This window comes from Misgurnus anguillicaudatus, chromosome 8 (assembly GCF_027580225.2).
Source record: "Misgurnus anguillicaudatus chromosome 8, ASM2758022v2, whole genome shotgun sequence".
NCBI classification, from domain to species: domain Eukaryota; kingdom Metazoa; phylum Chordata; class Actinopteri; order Cypriniformes; family Cobitidae; genus Misgurnus; species Misgurnus anguillicaudatus.
In genome coordinates, this window is record NC_073344.2 from 21,429,380 (window position 1) to 21,447,500 (window position 18,121).

The 18,121-nt window shown below is 37.9% G+C and overlaps 1 protein-coding gene across 17 annotated transcripts in view; it reads left to right on the plus strand.

The window, feature by feature from the left end:
* Positions 1 to 18,121, plus strand: part of ptprt (protein tyrosine phosphatase receptor type T) — a 342,074-nt gene that overhangs the window by 153,467 nt on the left and 170,486 nt on the right. For all 17 annotated transcript variants that reach the window (XM_055214314.2, XM_073870461.1, XM_073870460.1 and 14 more), the window contains exon 8: positions 15,923 to 16,219. In XM_055214314.2, coding sequence (XP_055070289.1) covers positions 15,923 to 16,219 — 297 coding nt within the window. The remainder of the gene's footprint in view (positions 1 to 15,922; positions 16,220 to 18,121) is intronic.

An 18,121-nucleotide genomic window follows, 5' to 3' on the forward strand; every position in this document is an offset into this window, starting at 1 on the left:
CATTATTTACAAATAACTCAACAGCTCGTCGTCATTTATTCCTTACTTATTCGAGCCGTTTCAAGCCTATATTTGTATTTTTGCTAAATAGGATTTAAGTAATTAGTAATAAGTAGATACTTTTTGGTTAAAGTGTTAGTTAATTTAAAGACAATTGTTTGTGTTAGTTAATGGTGCATTAATTTATGTTACAACACAGTAACAACACTTTTATTAATAAATGCTAAATGAACATGAACTAAGTTGAATAAATCCTGTAGAAGTATTGTTCAGTGTTTGTTCATGTTAGCTGATGCATTAACTAATGTTAACAAATACAACCTTACTGTATATTTTATACTGTAGAGTATGTAATGGTACTTTGGCATGTAATGACTTTGATAAATTTTGTCATACAACTATGACTTAAGTGTCCTAATGACAATGTATCTAAAATGCAAATTAAATCATCCTTTATGATGCAGATTGTTTCTGATTTGTATGAATGCTTTGCTCTCGCACAAATAACTTTGAAATAATAGCACAGGTCTGCTGTCAAGATAACCATTTAGATCTGTTGCCTGGGAGATCTGGACTGTTCAGAGACTTCATAATTCACGAATAACAATGGGCTCTGTGCCCTTTTCCAGTGGAGGTCACCTGGGACAGAGAGGTCTGTCTCTCTCAGTTGAAGGGGCATAACAATAGTGTAACCTTTCTCAGCATTTGATTTTACCATCAATTAAAATGTATTTTGTGTGACCCAAGACTCACCCAATCACAGCTGAGATCTTCGTCCCCGGTGACCGCATTTGTTATAGATTTTTAATTTTCATCAAAATGAGTGGCAAATCTGCACTTTGACATACAAATGATACATTAGTTACTCAATTATAGCTCATTATAATCGGATGTGGGATAGGATTAACGTATAGTAAAGGTTAGGCTTGCTGTATTTAAAGTCGTTTCATAGAATTGTTTCTTAACGCATTATAAATGTTAGACATGTTTTGCTGAAACACATTACAAAGACTATTGTGTATGTAGTACTGAATTGTGAAGTTACACCGTTAAACAATTGTTTCACATTTCTGCATGGTTTATGAATCGGTTCACGGTTCGGTTTATGGGTCGGTTCACGTTTCGGTTTATGAATCGGTTCACTGTTCAGGTTATGGGGCGGTTCACGGTTCGATTTATGAATCGGTTCACACTTCGGTTTATGTATCGTTCACGGTTCGGTTTATGGGGCGGTTCACGCTTCGGTTTATGGATCGGTTCACTGTTCGGGTTATGGGGTGGTTCACGGTTTGGTTTATGAATCGTTCACAGTTCGATTTATGGGGGCGGTTCACGCTTCGGTTTATGAATCGGTTCACTGTTCGGGTTATGGGGCGGTTCACGGTTCGGGTTGTAGGGCGGTTCACGCTTCGGTTTATGAATCGTTTACGGTTCGGTTTATGAATCGGTTCACGCTCCGGTTTATGAGACGGTTCACTTTTCGGGTTATGGGGCGGTTCACGGTTCGGGTTGTGGGGTGATTCACAGTTCAGGTTATGGGTCGGTTCACGCTTCTGTTTATGAATCGTTCACGGTTCGATTTATGAGGCGGTTCACGCTTCGGTTTATGAATCGGTTCACTGTTCGGGTTATGGGGCGGTTCACCCTTCTGTTTATGAATCGTTCACGCTTCGGTTTATGAATCGGTTCACTGTTCGGGTTATGGGGCGGTTCACGGTTCGGGTTGTGGGCCGGTTTACAGTTCGGGTTATGGGGCGGTTCACGCTTCTGTTTATGAATCGTTCACGCTTCAGTTTATGAATCGGTTCACTGTTCGGGTTATGGGGCGGTTCACGGTTCGGGTTGTGGGCCGGTTTACAGTTCGGGTTATGGGGCGGTTCACGCTTCTGTTTATGAATCGTTCACGGTTCGGGTTATGGGTCGGTTCACGCTTCGGTTTATGAATCGGTTCACTGTTCGGGTTATGGGGCGGTTCACGGTTCGGGTTGTGGGGTGGTTCACACTTCAGGTTATGGGTCGGTTCACGCTTCTGTTTATGAATCGTTCACGCTTCGGTTTATGAATCGGTTCACTGTTCGGGTTATGGGGCGGTTCACGGTTCGGGTTGTGGGCCGGTTTACAGTTCGGGTTATGGGGCGGTTCACTCTTCTGTTTATGAATCGTTCACGGTTCGGGTTATGGGTCGGTTCACGCTTCGGTTAATGAATCGGTTCACTGTTCGGGTTATGGGGCGGTTCACGGTTCGGGTTGTGGGGTGGTTCACAGTTCAGGTTATGGGTCGGTTCACGCTTCGGTTTATGAATCGTTCACGGTTCGGTTTATGGGGCGGTTCACGCTTTGGTGTATGAATCGGTTCACTGTTCTGGTTATGGGGCGGTTCACGGTACGGGTTGTGGGGCGGTTCGGGTTATGGGTCGGTTCACGGTTCGGTTTATGAATCAGTTTACGCTTCGGTTTATGAAACAGTTCACTGTTCGGTTTATGAATTGGATAACGCTTTAGTTTATGAATCGGTTCATGGTTCAGATTATGTATTGGTTCACGATTCAGATTAAGAATCGGTTCATAGTTCAGTTTATTAATTGGTTCACAGTTCAGTTTACAAATCGGTTCATGGTTCATATTATCGGTTCACTGTTCAGAATATGAATCGGTTTACAGTTCAGTTTATGAATCGGTTCACGGTCAGATAATGAATCGGTTGACGGTTCAGATGATGAATCAGTTCACGGTTCAGATGATGAATCGGTTCATGGTTTAGATTGAGTATTGGTTAACGGTTCAGATTATGTATCGGTTCACGGTTCAGTTTATGAATCGGTTAACGGTTCAGTTTATGAACCGGTTTACTGTTCAGTTTATGAACCGGTTCAGGGTTCAGTTTATCAATCGGTTCACGGTTCAGTTTATGAACCGGTTCAAGGAGTAGTTTGCCATATTGTTGTGATGTGTACGTAGCATCATGGTAGCATTTTTAAACAGTTGGTCAAAAAATATGCTTATAAACCTGCATTATTTTTTACTCTGTTTTCTTACACTAAAATAGATCAAGTGCAGTGCATTGTGGGACACTGTGTTCCATGCACGTGCATCTGATTGTTTTCACATTTTGCAAATGTCATCCATGCAATACATGCTGCTTTGCACAATAAACATTGCATACTACAGAAAATAGTACAGGTAGTATGCTAATATGCTATTCTATATGGAAATTTGATGCAGTTAGAAAGCGAGTGTTTGGCTTCAGTTGCAGAGTTGTGAATGTTATTTCAATACACACTGAAGTCACACTTAATTCCTATTGAATTTTCACACCCCAGCAATCCTCAGCTCCGACAAACACCATCGACAACGCACTTGTTTACTGCCTTTGTCAGAACTGTCTTCTGATTCAGGTTCCTTCCTGATGTCTGCACCTTTTCTAATTCAAAACCTCTTCAAGCTTCTCCACAATCACCCCCCCCCCACCCCACAACAGATTGCTTACAACACTCCCAGTCCTTCCGTAATATCCCAAAGCCTCCTGTGGAGTTCATGAATATAAGCACTCTCTTCCTCCACTCTTATCCCGGCTCCCACCGATCCGCTCACCCGCCGTTTGATATATCATGATCCTCGTTGCGTGAAGTCATTACAGCGAGGAGTGGAAAGAGAGGGAGTTTACACTGTTTTGCTCTTGGAAGGTTTAACTGATTGGATTGCTGGTGCTTATGATTGACTGGGGAAGAGAGAGAGGTGCGATTGCTTTTTCCCATCCACAGCCCAGTTGAGCAATAACAAGACGGAGTTGGAGTCGTCTTTCGGGAACGGATTGTATGAGGGTGTCATATGGCTTTTTATGTGTTGTTTTTCGCCATGGTTTATTTTTATTTGAACAATATGCAAGGCATCTCCTTTTTTGACCATTTTCGTTTATGGCCATCAAGTACCGAAAGATGATATTCATAATTGCAGTTTTCCTCTCTAGGGCAATAATAGGATATTATCTTGAGCATATGAATAGGTAGTAAAAAAGACTTTAATTAGCGGTGCTTGTTAAGGTGAACGTCAGTACTGTTTTTTTTCTTGCTCAACCAGGACCTAACCCTTAGTATTAAACTACAATGCATGCCTTTAGAGAATAGAGATGTGTAATTTCTCATACTCATGATTTTACCCTGGTTGATGATAAAATGGGTAATAAAATAATATAGACATACTTTGATAGAGGACCATATCTCACTGTCTGGAAAAAAAAGTAAAAAAGGTCCCTGGCTGTCACTGGGGTGGCAACCTTTTGAAAAAAATACACCTAAAGAGTTCATATTAGTACCTCAGAGGTGCATACTGGTACCAAATGTATACATATCTATAACTAAATGGTATTAGGACCTTTTGAAAGGGGTACTGCCCCAGTGACACACATAGCAACCATACAAAACACCCTAGCAACCCATGCAACCTAGCACTCACAATGCATAACCATTGGGGAATTGTATTGGCAGTGCATTGAATTGGCAGTGCAAAGGTTATGGGTTCGATTCCCATGGAACACACATACTGATACGTCACCTTGGATAAAAGCATCCCCCAAATGCATAAATGTGAATAAAAAAAAAAGTCTTTGTCCCCAGAAACAATCTGTTGGAAATTGTTTATCTTTCCAGGATAACCTTATTTAAACTCTTTCCTACCTTTGAGAATTTGTTAATTTTTGTAGTTTACACCTCTTTGTGTTTAACCTGTTTCTGGATATTTTTGCGTTACAGTTTTTTATGCTTTTAATAAACACAGCACTGCCGTTGGATCAAATTGTGGTGATATTAAATTTGACTACTTGAGAAAAAAAGTGAGAAAATCAACCTAACCATCTCTTATCACTTTTCTGGTTTCCATGGCAATAAGGTAAGATGAGAAGAATACAGCAGATCCTCTTCACTTCATTACATTCTCTAGACGTAATTGTTATTTAACTGACTGATTTAACATGATATGATGATAAATTGGATTTTGTTCAAAGTGAAAAATTATCTTTTTCAGAGTTTTACTGTTTTTAACACCTGCACAATCAGTCACACTTTTGAAGATGTTGTGCTTTCTCACAACATTCACTATTGTAGCTTTCAGTTGCATTTGTGGTGCATTAAACAGTTTGGTTTGACAATGTCAGGGGCGGTTCACATTTCGCATCCAAAACCGTGCGGAAAAACGTGGCCACACTGCTTTCCTCCTTCTTTTCCAATGTGCTTTCGATCCGGCAGTCTGCATTTTCAATGCGCCGCGGCACTGACGCGGCTGGATAAAGAGCGCATTGGCAGCACGTCGTTCTCTATTTTGAGCGTGCTTTCCACGCGTCTATATTTAAAATAACGTGAAATGTGAGCCACCCCTTAGACTATCTTTTAACTCTTTCACCGCCAGCGTTTTTTTAAAATGTTGCCAGCCAGCGTTTTTCATGATTTTCACAAAAGTTGAATGCCTTCCAGAAAATGTTCTTTTTCAAATATATAAACATACAATATACCAAATGAAAGAACAGACCCTCTGCTTTCAAAAAAAAAAAAAACCGTTTCATCCTACCTTCAGTAGTTCTTTTGTAATCAGCTTTTGAATATGGGTAGATTTCTGCAAAAACACCACATTTTGAGCAAAAAGCAGAGATTATTCCATTTTTGTGACGGACTTTTCATAGAGTTCCCATTCAGAGCGATCTTTAAAACAAACACGGACATGCAGCAGCTTGCCATAGGGCAATACTTCCAGTTTTAAAAAGTTGCGGAAGGGCGGTATTGCGGAAAGACGGAAATACTCGTCATTGGCGGGGAAGCGTTTTCTCTTGATTGACGAGATATCTCATCAATGGCGGGGAAAGAGTTAAGTGTAGAGAGAGTTATAAAGGTTCAACATTTTTACAGAGTAAGACAAAATATAGGCCTTGGAAATAGTACTGACTTTACCATGGTACACAAATTGTAACAGCAAGTCATACCATCACACTTTACTACTATACTTTTATTTTGAAAAACTCTGAGAAGTGAAACTTCAGGATGTGTTAGAGCACTAAATAACCTGTAGATTGATCAGTACTGTAACACATGAAACAAAAAACACAACGCGGTATAAGAAAAAAAATGCTTATCATGGTTGAAAACAACTTTCTGGACCTACACGTGCAAAATGGTGACAAAATAATGCAATATTTGTCAGCTCTGTCAAGGGTTGTGTGCTAAAGACGCTGTAATAGTTTGTAAATCGCTTTGTTACTTTCGTCCCACGTTACTTTTGCCCCGGTTCTCCTCTATCCAAAGAATACCACGGGTTACAATATACAAAAATGTGGGTTTGGCATGATTTGTGTTTTATACAATATATTATAACCATGACTTTTTTGTATTTTTTATCAATAATTGTTACGAAAGTTTAGTCTAGAACGTGTTAGTCTAAACATGAGTAAAGTTTAGGTTTTCTCAACCAGGGGGCTGATAGATGACTAAAATTATTTAAAATAAGGCTGTAAAAAATGAAGCATTTTTGTCAAATCAACATAATTTGTTAAGTTACAAAAAAGTAACATAAAAATATAAGTACAACCATTTTAACTTGGTTATAAATGATGTCAACTTATCACATGTCAAAACTTTAAATAACTTTAAATATAGTTTTTCGTGTTCGTGGCACGACTTTTCCTTTTTGTGTCATTTTATGTACAGTATTTTTTTTTTCATTCATTTTCCCCCTATTTTTAAATCATTGTCGTTTGGGGTTGAGGTTAAATTTGGGGTTTGGGTTAGGATGTACTTTTATGTATTGGCTTCTTATGTTTTTCTTCCACTTTTAAAACTATTCTCGCCTGGAGTTGGGGTTTGGATTAGGATGTCTAAAAATGTAACAAAAAGTGATTCTAACCCCAAACCCAAGCAACAATGGTAAGAAAACAGAAAAAAAAAACAATGAGAAAACAATACATAAAATGAAATGGAAAAAGAAAATCGTGCAACGGACATAAAAAACTATTTTTAGAAATTCGTGCAAGTGACACGAAAAAGACATTCATGCCCAAGGCATGATAAAAGCTGAATTCGTGTCATGGACACAAATAAATTAATACATTTTTCATGACTATAACACGATTTTCCGTGAGATCAGTCTGTGTGTACCATGGTTTTACTACACTCTTAGAAAAAAAGTTGTCTCTGGTAAGGTACCTTTTAAAAAGGTCCTAATATGTACCATTTTGGTACAGATATGTACCCTTTGAGGTACCAATATGCACTTTTTGTACAAAAGTGTACCGGTACCGCCCCAGTGACAACTTTGCAAAACCATGGATATTTTGTGGTAACTGTGGTTTAACTAAAGTAAACATGATTTTTCTTAACTGTAGTAAAACCATGGTCAATTTTCATTATTTGAACAACAACAAAAAGCATGTAGTGAAAGTGAAATATTAGCCAATGTATGCAATGGAGTTTGACCTCCGCATTTAGCCCATCCAGTGAGTAGTGAACACATGCACGTCCCAGCGAGCAATAGGGCTGGTTGCTTATGGGCACCTCAGTCACAACCCACCGACCGCAAGACTCGAACTGTCAGGTTACAAACCCGATTCTCTAACCACGAAATTTCATGACAACTACATGAATGATAGTGCAGGGCAAAGATTAATTGTGATTAATCGCATACAAAATAAAAGTTTTTGCATGAATTGCAATATATATATATATATATATATATATATACACACACATGTATATGTTTATTAAATACATACGTGTGTGTGTTTGTGTGTGTTTGTGTGTGTTTGTGTGTGTTTGTGTGTGTGTGTGTGTGTGTGTGTGTGTATACATAAGTACACACAGCACACACTCATATATTTAGCAAACATTCACTTTTATTTTGTAAGCGATTAATCGCAATTAATCTTTGCCCAGCACTAATTTTATAATGTAATAATGTTGCTTTATGGAGCTAACATATACATGGAGCACTACAGAATAGACTATATGGATTGTTGACTCATATTCTGGTGAAGTTTTTGTTTTTAAAAGATAATGTACAACATGAAATGCACAGGCAACCAAACAAACAAACAACCAACCAACAGTAAGGAATATACTCACAGAGCGTATATTCCTTTTGATCTTTCAAGTCTCTTTCTCTGTGTTTGTGTGTGTGTACTGTATGTCTCTCTCTTATGCACACTCTCTCCCTTTTTCTCCCTCCTGTTCACCTTTCACTTTATTCCCTAAAGTTCCTCAGTGTGAAATCACAATGTTTTTATACCAAATGCATTTTGCTTCTGTTGAAACACTTATATTGCCACTTAAAGAGACACTTCATCCAAAATCATTTACTATCTCTTATGCAATACCACACCGACGTCTTGTCAAGTCAAGAAATCAGTCGTTAAAGTCGTTATCAGGCAATACATTTTGATTTGTTCCTCGTAAAAATTTATAGCTGCAAGTTTTTCTATTCCTGTTTTGGGCAAACTATTCCCTTAAATCCCTCTGCTCTTCTCTGTCCCCACTTGTATCATATCCACGGTGTGAAATTGCAAGCACTTTACAGAAACGTCCTTTCAGGTATACCATGAAAATCACGTTTTTCTTTTTAAAGGACACCCTCTAAAATGTTAAAGTATGGCACACAGCATCCCCTCGGCCACAATGCTGCAGCACAATATACTATACCATCTTTTAACACTCAAGGCTGTAGTGGATGTAGAGAAAGCTTATCCTACATCAGAAACTTTTATTGCCCTCGACGTGCATAGCTGCTGCCGCCATCCGATACAAACGTTGCCCGACATAAATGTCAACTTCCCAGCGTGATTCAAAACTTTTGCTTCACGCCGCGAGAAGCCGAACAATTTTCGCTTTTGTGTGCCGCCGCTTAACGTCACCTAATTAAAGGAGAAAGTTTTAGAGTTTCATCTGGAGTTAAACGCTAAGTATTGTTTACTGCAGCAACAAAAACCAAAGACAGTAATTAAAAAACACTCGGGAGGGATACGACCCAACATCTGTTCCTAGTGTTAATCTAATTGATTTGAGTCGTGTCACTATGTGGGGTCTCTAGAATCTTCAGGAGACTTTGAATATCAAATAGTATAAATGCATTAACGCCGCAGAATGTGTTTTTTCCTGTCCACGTCCAATAGTCTTTCATTGTCTCAGCAGTGCCTTTTCTCTTTAAGTGATTTTTGCAAACAATATTCACAAGTTCTGTTCCAAAACCTAGTAAGCTGCCTAACTTGACAACATCATCGGCATGCTCCTGACACAACAAGTAGGAAGCATATCCAGCTTTTTTCAAACGCGGAAGTAAGTGATGCGACGCATTTCCTTTTTTTGTGCGAGACTTCCTTTTCAATAGCCGGCTGGTAGAAAACAATGTCGTGGGAGCACGCACAAAACATGATTCAAAATAGTTATAGTAAATATATAAAGTATAGCAAAATATAAATATAGTATAGTAACAGTAAATATGGCCTGATGCATCATATGAAGATATATTCAATTATGTTGTGTTGTTACTTAGAGTTAACAGGTCTTGGTTGCGCAACTATAAAACCACAGAGACACACCAGTTCTTGTACAGTTGAAAAGTCTGTCCAGTGTTTGTACTTTAAAAGACCAATAATTTGTGTTCTTACCTTTTTCATGCGTATGATTCAAATGTCACAATTGTCCCCCTGGAGTGAGTTTTTATAAACAGCATTTTTTAAAGGGGACCTATGGTCCGATTCATGATTTTACATTTCCTTTGGTGTGTAAAGGGGGTCGCACACCAGACGAGAAGCGCAGCGTCACGCCGTCAATCTAAAAACAGAACCTGATACAGTATCTGGTGTACGATACCTCAGAGTTGTCCTAGACGCGACGCGGCGCTGCACTTCTCGTCCGGTGTGTGACCCCCTTAAGTGTGTATTAGTGCGTTAATGATATGCAGAAGGTATATACCCCAAAGTAAACAATGACGTGAGTTATCATCTCTAAATCTCTTTTCTTGGACTACAACAAACACAAGGAGTGTAGGCAACAATTTACTTCCTGGGATTGGTGATGTAATAAAGACTGACATTATCATAATTCCTCCCGCTTTGGACTGTTAACTCCTGTTAGCATTGCATTGTGACCAAATCTTTCAAACATGGTAATGAGCATCACATTTCCGGCTGACGTCAAAGATATTCAGGCCAATCACAACGGACAGATTAGCTGGCCAATCAGGACACAGAGCTTTTCAAGTCAATGAGTTTTGAACGGTATGTGGAAAATAATGTGTTTTTTTAACCATAAACCACGCAAACACATTGTATTATACCAAATAAACTTAATAACCTTGTTTTTTTAGCAATGAAATAGGTGCTCTTTAATTGACTATGATGTTTGAATTTCTATGGCGACACATCAAGCTTCATCCTGACAGCAGCGGTATCTTTCTCATTTAACATATTATGAGTTGGAGTACAAACCACAATAAACATTAATTACATTTAATTAGTTATATTTTGTTTTGTGCTAAATATGCATCTGTTATATTATACTACATCGCTTCATATGCACTAGAGGAAGACATGATCTGGTAATTTAGGAAATGATTTGCTTTTTCATTTAAAACAAAACAAAAATATGTGCAAAACATTAAGAACGATAAACATTAAATAATAAGCAGTTTATGTCGTATATATCCTGTTCTCTAATCTGTTTTGAAATAATTGTAGAATTAAATAAACTAGCTAAATCAGCGTATTTTTATCAGCATAATATTACTTGTTTTTGAATATTTTTGTATTTATTGTTGGCAGTTTTTATAAAAGGTTTTACTGCATGTGCACCACATCCACATTCATCCACATTCATATCTTCCAGGATTATATAATAAACATTAACTAGCCAGTCAAAACGGCACACTTGTGCCACTCGCAATACGATTATCATTAGCTTTAGTGGCTCACCGGAAGTCTTACACAAAAAAGCTCAAAGTCAAAGACATTTACGTCAAAAATTAGGTGGATAGTATATATATAAAGAGATGTAAAAATGTGTTTTCTATACCAAGAAAGTGACAAGATGCAAACCATTATTTTTTGTTACAAACTTACACATAGCATCTTTAGGTTATAAAAACATAAAAAATTCAAATCCATAATTTGATTTTCCAAAGATTTATTATAAAAACTTATTTTTTTTCAAAATGCAATAAATCTATTGAATCAATAGCCTATATAAATGTGCATTCATCTTTGCCATGTTATATTCATTTAGTTGACTAGTGGTGTACACTGATTAAAAAATTAATATTAATGGCATTAATCAAAACACTTACTTTGTCATATTAAGAACACTGTCATTGCTGCTGTTATACATGGGACGTCGTCGCTTAACATTTTTCACAGCAATAATCTGTAAAATGTTTTGGTCCTGCTCAATTTTCGTTGGCTTCACGTAAAATAATGGAAAGTTTTTCATAAGATCACCTGGGGTAAATGTGTTAGCGTGACAGAAGCTTGATGCTGTCGGGAGAACAAGCAACCGGCATTTTCCGTCTTCCGAGTGCCTCTCGCGTAAATTATTCGATTTTGATGGCTTTTCTCATCACAGAAAACCACAACAGGTTTATCAATGCCATCAAAAGTATTATTTTGTTTTTGTTTGTATGTTAATCACGAAGTACAAAGTAAATGAGGAAAACTAGGATTCCGTGTGTATTCAATGAGCCGCCATTTTTGTTTACTGTGCGTGGAATGGTGCGCTGTGATTTGTTGAGCGGATTTATTGCATCTGACTTTTTTGCATTTTGGGAAAAAAGGAATAAATTATGACAGAAAAACCCGGCGGATATTGGATTTTGCATAAAATTAAAAATTTACTTTTAAATACTGACCTGTATGATACTGATTTTTGCAGTAACTAATTTAAAAAAAAATTGTGTTTATTGCGTTTTAGAACCAAACTCTTCATTTTATAAGTATATAGTCTCTCTCTCTCTCTCTCTCTTATTTTTTTTACTGAAAACACCGTGCATTGACAAATCTTAAAATATATCAGTTACATTGTTTCGTCTCAAGATGCACACCAGTAATATTTTTTGTACGATATATTTGTATAACCTAATTAAATGTCCTAATATATATCTAAGGCCCTGGAAAACCGCTCCTGTAAGTCTTTGGATAAAGGCGTCTGGCAAATTCATAAATGTAAGTGCGATATGTATAGCGTACAAAACTGCTTCTTATCCAGCATCTGTGAGGTTTGGTTTTAGTTATGTGGGCAGTAGACTCAAGGTGTCCCACAAGGTTGTGGAATAGGACTTTTATCTTTTCATTATTGATGACGCTCTTCGTTTAAATGGAGATATTTTTATGGTTGGTCATGTTTTCTTGCGACCAGTGGGGCCAAAATGACCACTGAAAGGACGGTTAGTGTGTATTAAAAGTGCAACCTTGCAGAAATTTTCAAGCACTGAAGAGAATCTTATACACTTTAGGAGTGATAATGCATCTGTCTGCCTGCTGTTTTTATTGTTTTCTGCTAGTCTCATGCAGACTCGGCCCACGCTTTCTCTCTCTCTCTCTCTCTCTCTCTCTCTCTCTCTCTCTCTCTCTTTCAAAACATTTGCCTACATTATTGCTTTCCTAAAGGAGAAGGAACCGGGCAGATGTTTTACTTGTTTTTGTCATTTTAATGAATATAGATGTTATTTTACTTTTTTATTCTTATATTATTCTTTTTCTGTTTTTGTTTTCCTCTCCTTCGAGTTGCTCGGCTTAAAAAGACTGACACAGTTGGGTAGGGTGGACACCTGTTGATATGTTTATTGCTCGCAGTTTCCTCCTGACTCTACAGAGAGATGAGAAAGAGATGGGTGGTGGAGGTGTGACAAATGTTGTGGGGCGTTTGGGTTAGCAGAGATCATGGCAAAGCTGCACAGCGGCAGTACTGAAGATTGATTTCTCTTATGCAATTCTCCCCAACGTCTACGATTAATGACCCTCTACGCTTGCCATCCATCAGCATCTCCCCCTGCTAAACTACACCACCCCTCAACCAGGCACCAAAAGGCCACCTATGGCACCGCATTTCACCCCACTGCTGCACATTAGCATATTGCTAATGCACTCAAATGTTCACCTCTTTCTGTCAGATTAATGATGATACTGTTACCCTCCACCTTTCCACCAGCAAATCCCCCACCGGCCCAACACCTTCCCTCGACGGGGGGCCGGGTGTTCGGACACAGACCATTGCAGGCCGAGAGCCAAAACATTGCTGAGGCAGACATATGCTGTTTGAGGCATTAGAGCGAGGCATCACATTTACAGTCTTAAATCTGCTTAAATGACACATTTAGATAAGAACGAGTGCTGGATCGTTTGTCGTTTTTTTGTGTGAATTGCTTGAATAAGACGTGTTGCAGTTACACGTAAACACCAGCTCACTTGGAAGGGCAAGGTCATGGGTTCGATCCCAGCAACCATGCATAGTGACAAAAGCTAATGCATAAAATAAAAATGTGAAATAAGATTGGGCAAAAATGTTTAGCACATCTCTCGCTGTGGATTTAAGAAGAGACTTTGCTTTTCTGCTTCTCAGAGTTTCAAAGAAGGCAGTTATGGAGACATTTTGTCTACTTAGCCTATTATTTTCAACTCCTCCACCGATTTGTCTGAATTGCTCTTGCTTGAACACAATACGTCTCAACGATATTTCAAACGTTGTACAGCTAAAAGTCCCATATGTAGACTGCACTGATAAATGAGCTATTGAAGTCTTTTCAGCAGAAAACATTTATGTCAGCTGCTGTCCTAGACTGTCATAACGCTCAGATTGCTGTGTTCCCCGAAACTCCCAACTCGCAAAACTTGTGCCCTAAGAGATCTGCCACGATGTAAACTATCTTAAGACGTCAAAACTCTCTTTCACTCTCGGCTCCTTTGAGGTTCATTCGAGGCCAAACTCAGAAACTGGTTTCCAGTCTCTTTTATGCGATTCTTCGAATCATGAGGAATTAGTAGGACATTGAGGACAAAAAGCTTCTCTCCAACAGCCCCAATGGATCCGCTGCTGAATTTCTGATACTGCTCGTTTCACAGATTATGTTGTTTTAGGATCTCTAATACGATGGAGGATGGTTGTAATACGTGGTTGGGCCAGATTTACTAAACAGAGCAAATTTGCGTGAGAGTGCAATTTCAAATAAGCACCCAATGGGAGTGGACATTTCTGAGGGAGATTTACGTACAATGTGCACATTAAAGAACACAATCGCAACAATCTCATTTTCAAAATGACCGACAAGATCTATCAAATGCAGCACAAGTTAGCTTAAGGTTTAAGACGTGCTTTTTTAGCCGTTAATTATGGTGCAAATACCAGTGAACTGACTAGCGTAAACCTTAGTAAATCAGATTATTCATTTAATTTAATTCAATATTTATTTATATAGCATATACATTTTACAATTGTTCATTGTACCAAGCAGCATTTAAAAACTCTTCTCCTGTAAATTTTGCGTTTGAAAGGGAAACTCCTTCAAATGCAAATGCAATAAGGTCAGTCGCAAAAACAACTGTGTCCACGCCTTTTCAGAGATGATTTTTCACTTCCTGGCACAAAATGTTCGTAAATCTGGCCTGTAAGCTGCATGCACACTGCCAACGAAGGAGCAATGCGATCTCGTGTATTTCAATGAAAGCTTGCAGATTTCCAGCGACACGAGCGACAGCGAACGTTGGTGACAGGAAGTGGGCGTGTCCGGCTACACGACAAAGTAGAGAACAGTTCAACTTTATGCAAATGACGATCGACTTTGCAAATTATGTGATTGTCACTTACTGAGAGGATGGTTACTGATTTGTTTAAAGTTGATTCTAGGACAACTATTAGGAACGCCTCCTAATGACCTCATTGAAAGAAACTAGCGACACAAAGCAACAAAATTGCTGGCGGTGGTCGCACACCGGCCGCGTAGCTCAGCATCGCGTCTAGGACAACTTGGAGGGATCGTAAACCGGAAGTGCACATTAAATAGCGCGAGCTTCGTCAGATAGCGTCTACTTCAAAATGCAAAATATACGTAACGTTAGCAGCCAATGTTAATCGTTAATAATTGGGACAAATATGATGTTATTTAATGTTAAACTAAGTGAGTGGCGCTCTGTGGCACGACAGGGATTTGAGCAACTTCCTGAGTCGTAGCTGGGCAGCATGGACAGGTGCCACCTGTTGGCGCCGGTGTGCGTATACTCATAGAAAGCAATGTGTTCGAGTTTTTAAGAACAGCGTTGCGCGGCGCTAAACTGCGCGTCCTGTGTGCGACCGCCTTTAGAGTTAAAAATTCAATTCTGAGGTTTAGATGTCAACTAGTGGTCAGGTGACATAAGTGATGCAAATCTCTCAATGCCAAATAGTGCTCAATGGTCACATTGAAAACCTATGATTTAAAATCTGTTTAAAGGGGACATTTCACAAGACTTTTTTAAGATGTCAAGTAAATCTTTTGTGTCTTCAGAGTACATATGTGAAGTTCTAGCTTAAAATACCATATAGATAATTTATTATAGCATGTTAAAATTGTCACTTTGTAGGTGTGCCCTTTTGGGTGTGTCCTTTTAAATGCAAATAAGCTGATCTCTGCACTAAATGGCAGTGCTGTGGTTGTTTAGGGTGATATTATCCCCTTCTGACATCACAAGGGGAGCCAAATTTCATTTACCTATTTTTTCACATGCTTGCAGAGAAACTGTGCCATTTTGGTAAACCGTTACTGGGTTGTTCTTTTTCAAATTTTCTAGGTGGATAGAAGCACTGGACACCTAATTATAGTACTTAAACATTGAAAAAGTCAGAGATTAAATCTTTCCATAATGATGATGTCACAAATGTCAAGCTACCTCATCTAATTAATATTTCTCATTCTTTATTTCTGCCCACAGATCCAGTCAACGGTCCGCAGAATGTGAACGTGGTGGATATCCGCGCGCGCCAGCTGACCTTGCAGTGGGAGACCTTCGGGTACGCCGTGACCCGCTGTCACAGCTTTAACCTGACCGTCCAGTACCAATACATCTTTAACCAGCAGGAGTTCGCCGCCGAAGAGCTCATTCCAACATCATCTCATTACACGCTGAGAGGACTCAGGCCGTTTGTGACGGTCAGACTCCGGTTGGTGTTGGCCAATCCGGAAGGCAGTAAGGAAAGCGAGGAGATCGTCAAACAGACCGAAGAAGACGGTAAGCTTGTAATGAAAGGTGAAGTGTGGTATTGCTGTACAGTTTAATAGCCATTATATACCAAAATATTTGATGGTGGACACGATTGACCAATCAGAATCAAGCTCCCATGTGCCGTGCAATAAACAGTTTAAAAGTAAAATAATGAAACTCATAAATTTATCTGCAAATGACCCTTTGCTTGCAGACATTATTCCCAATTGGTTTGTTAGCGAAGTCGCAAAGCCGACTTTATTCAAAATAAATAGCCAACAATATTTTCTTGATTTAATACCCAGCGTCTCAAGTTTACCCTTATTAGTAAGGTTACCAGTAAACAGAGATAATTGTCACTTTTAAAAATAAGCTGATTAACTTAATGTTCTCTCATTACACTGATATCTATTTACTTGAAGGTCACATTAGATAAAAATGGAGACTTGGAATCCATGAATACTTTTTTTTTGGTATTTTATGTCTCTATAGTTTATTTTTTAGTGAATACAGAACAAAAGTATTAACCACTAACCTTCACAGTTAGATTGATGTACTGTATGGATGAAAAGGAATGAGGTACTTTTCATCAGTAAAGTATAATACTGCCTTTTACGAAATATCATGTCCTTAGATTTGTATTATTTCGCATCAGGGAGCGCTGTACACTACTATGGTTAATTTTGACAGTTTTGGCTAATTAGTTTTACAACATAGCCAAGGCCTTACACATTCTCAAATGAGAAACTGGTTCATTGACTTCAGCCCATTATGGTCATTATCTTATGCTTTAATGAATGACTCTTACCTCTCCAGTTCTCCAAGGCTAAAGTGTCTTTGGTTTAGCTTGTAAGTCTTTGTCCGGAGAAGTCACGTGATCATTCCAGCTGAATGCTATTCTAAAGCTTTTCAGAGAGAAGCAGAAGACGTTTGCATGCGTTTGGGAAATAGCGTTCAATAATAGCTATTCAAACCTCTTAGTTTTGTGCTGTTGTAAAAAGCGAGCGATTTAGACGGTTTAAAAGCAAATAAATTGTGATCTTTGATTCATTTTTATAGTCTGGGTGAGTCACACTGCATTACTTAAAAAAAAAATGTTTATTCTATAACAAAAGACATTTAAGTAAAAAAAATGATTACCTGTGTAATATGGAGCTTTAATATAAGCCTTGTAATTTTGTAATTATGGTGGCAGAGCACAAATTGTTTCTGTGGTATATTATGTAGCTCCATGTGTATTATTTATATAAGTATTATATTTGATATAATATTGTATATAGTCAATTTATAAAGATAAGTAATGCTGTTTGACCTCATAATTTTTTATGTTCTGTCCCATGAATTGAAACTAAATTAATTTTGTCATTAGTGTAAATTACGCTCATGGCTCTTATTTCTCTCTATCTTAAAATAAAGCATATTTGAAATATTTATATATATAGAATTTATAAATAACTCATATACTGTACATATTAATTATCTACTAAAATCTGCAGTGTTTTAAAGTTCCCATGAAATCAAATCTGGCAAAAAAAAGTTAATGGTATATCTCAGTATAACAATTTATCAGTGTGGGTCATATTTATTTATTTATTTATTTATTTGGGCTGTCAAAAGATTAATCGCGATAAATCACATACAAAAATAAAAGTTTTTTTGCATAATATATGTGTGTGCACTGTGTGTACATATTTTGTATATATATAAATACACACATATGCATGTATGTAACTTTTATATGGGTGTATATGTATTTATCCATATAAACATTTAATAATGTTATATACACACATTTATTTGTTTATTTATTTAATATTATATATAGATAAAAAATATATACATACATAATTTTTTTCTTAAATGTATACATGCATGTGTGTATTTATATATACATAATAATTACACTCACACAGTGCACACACATACTGT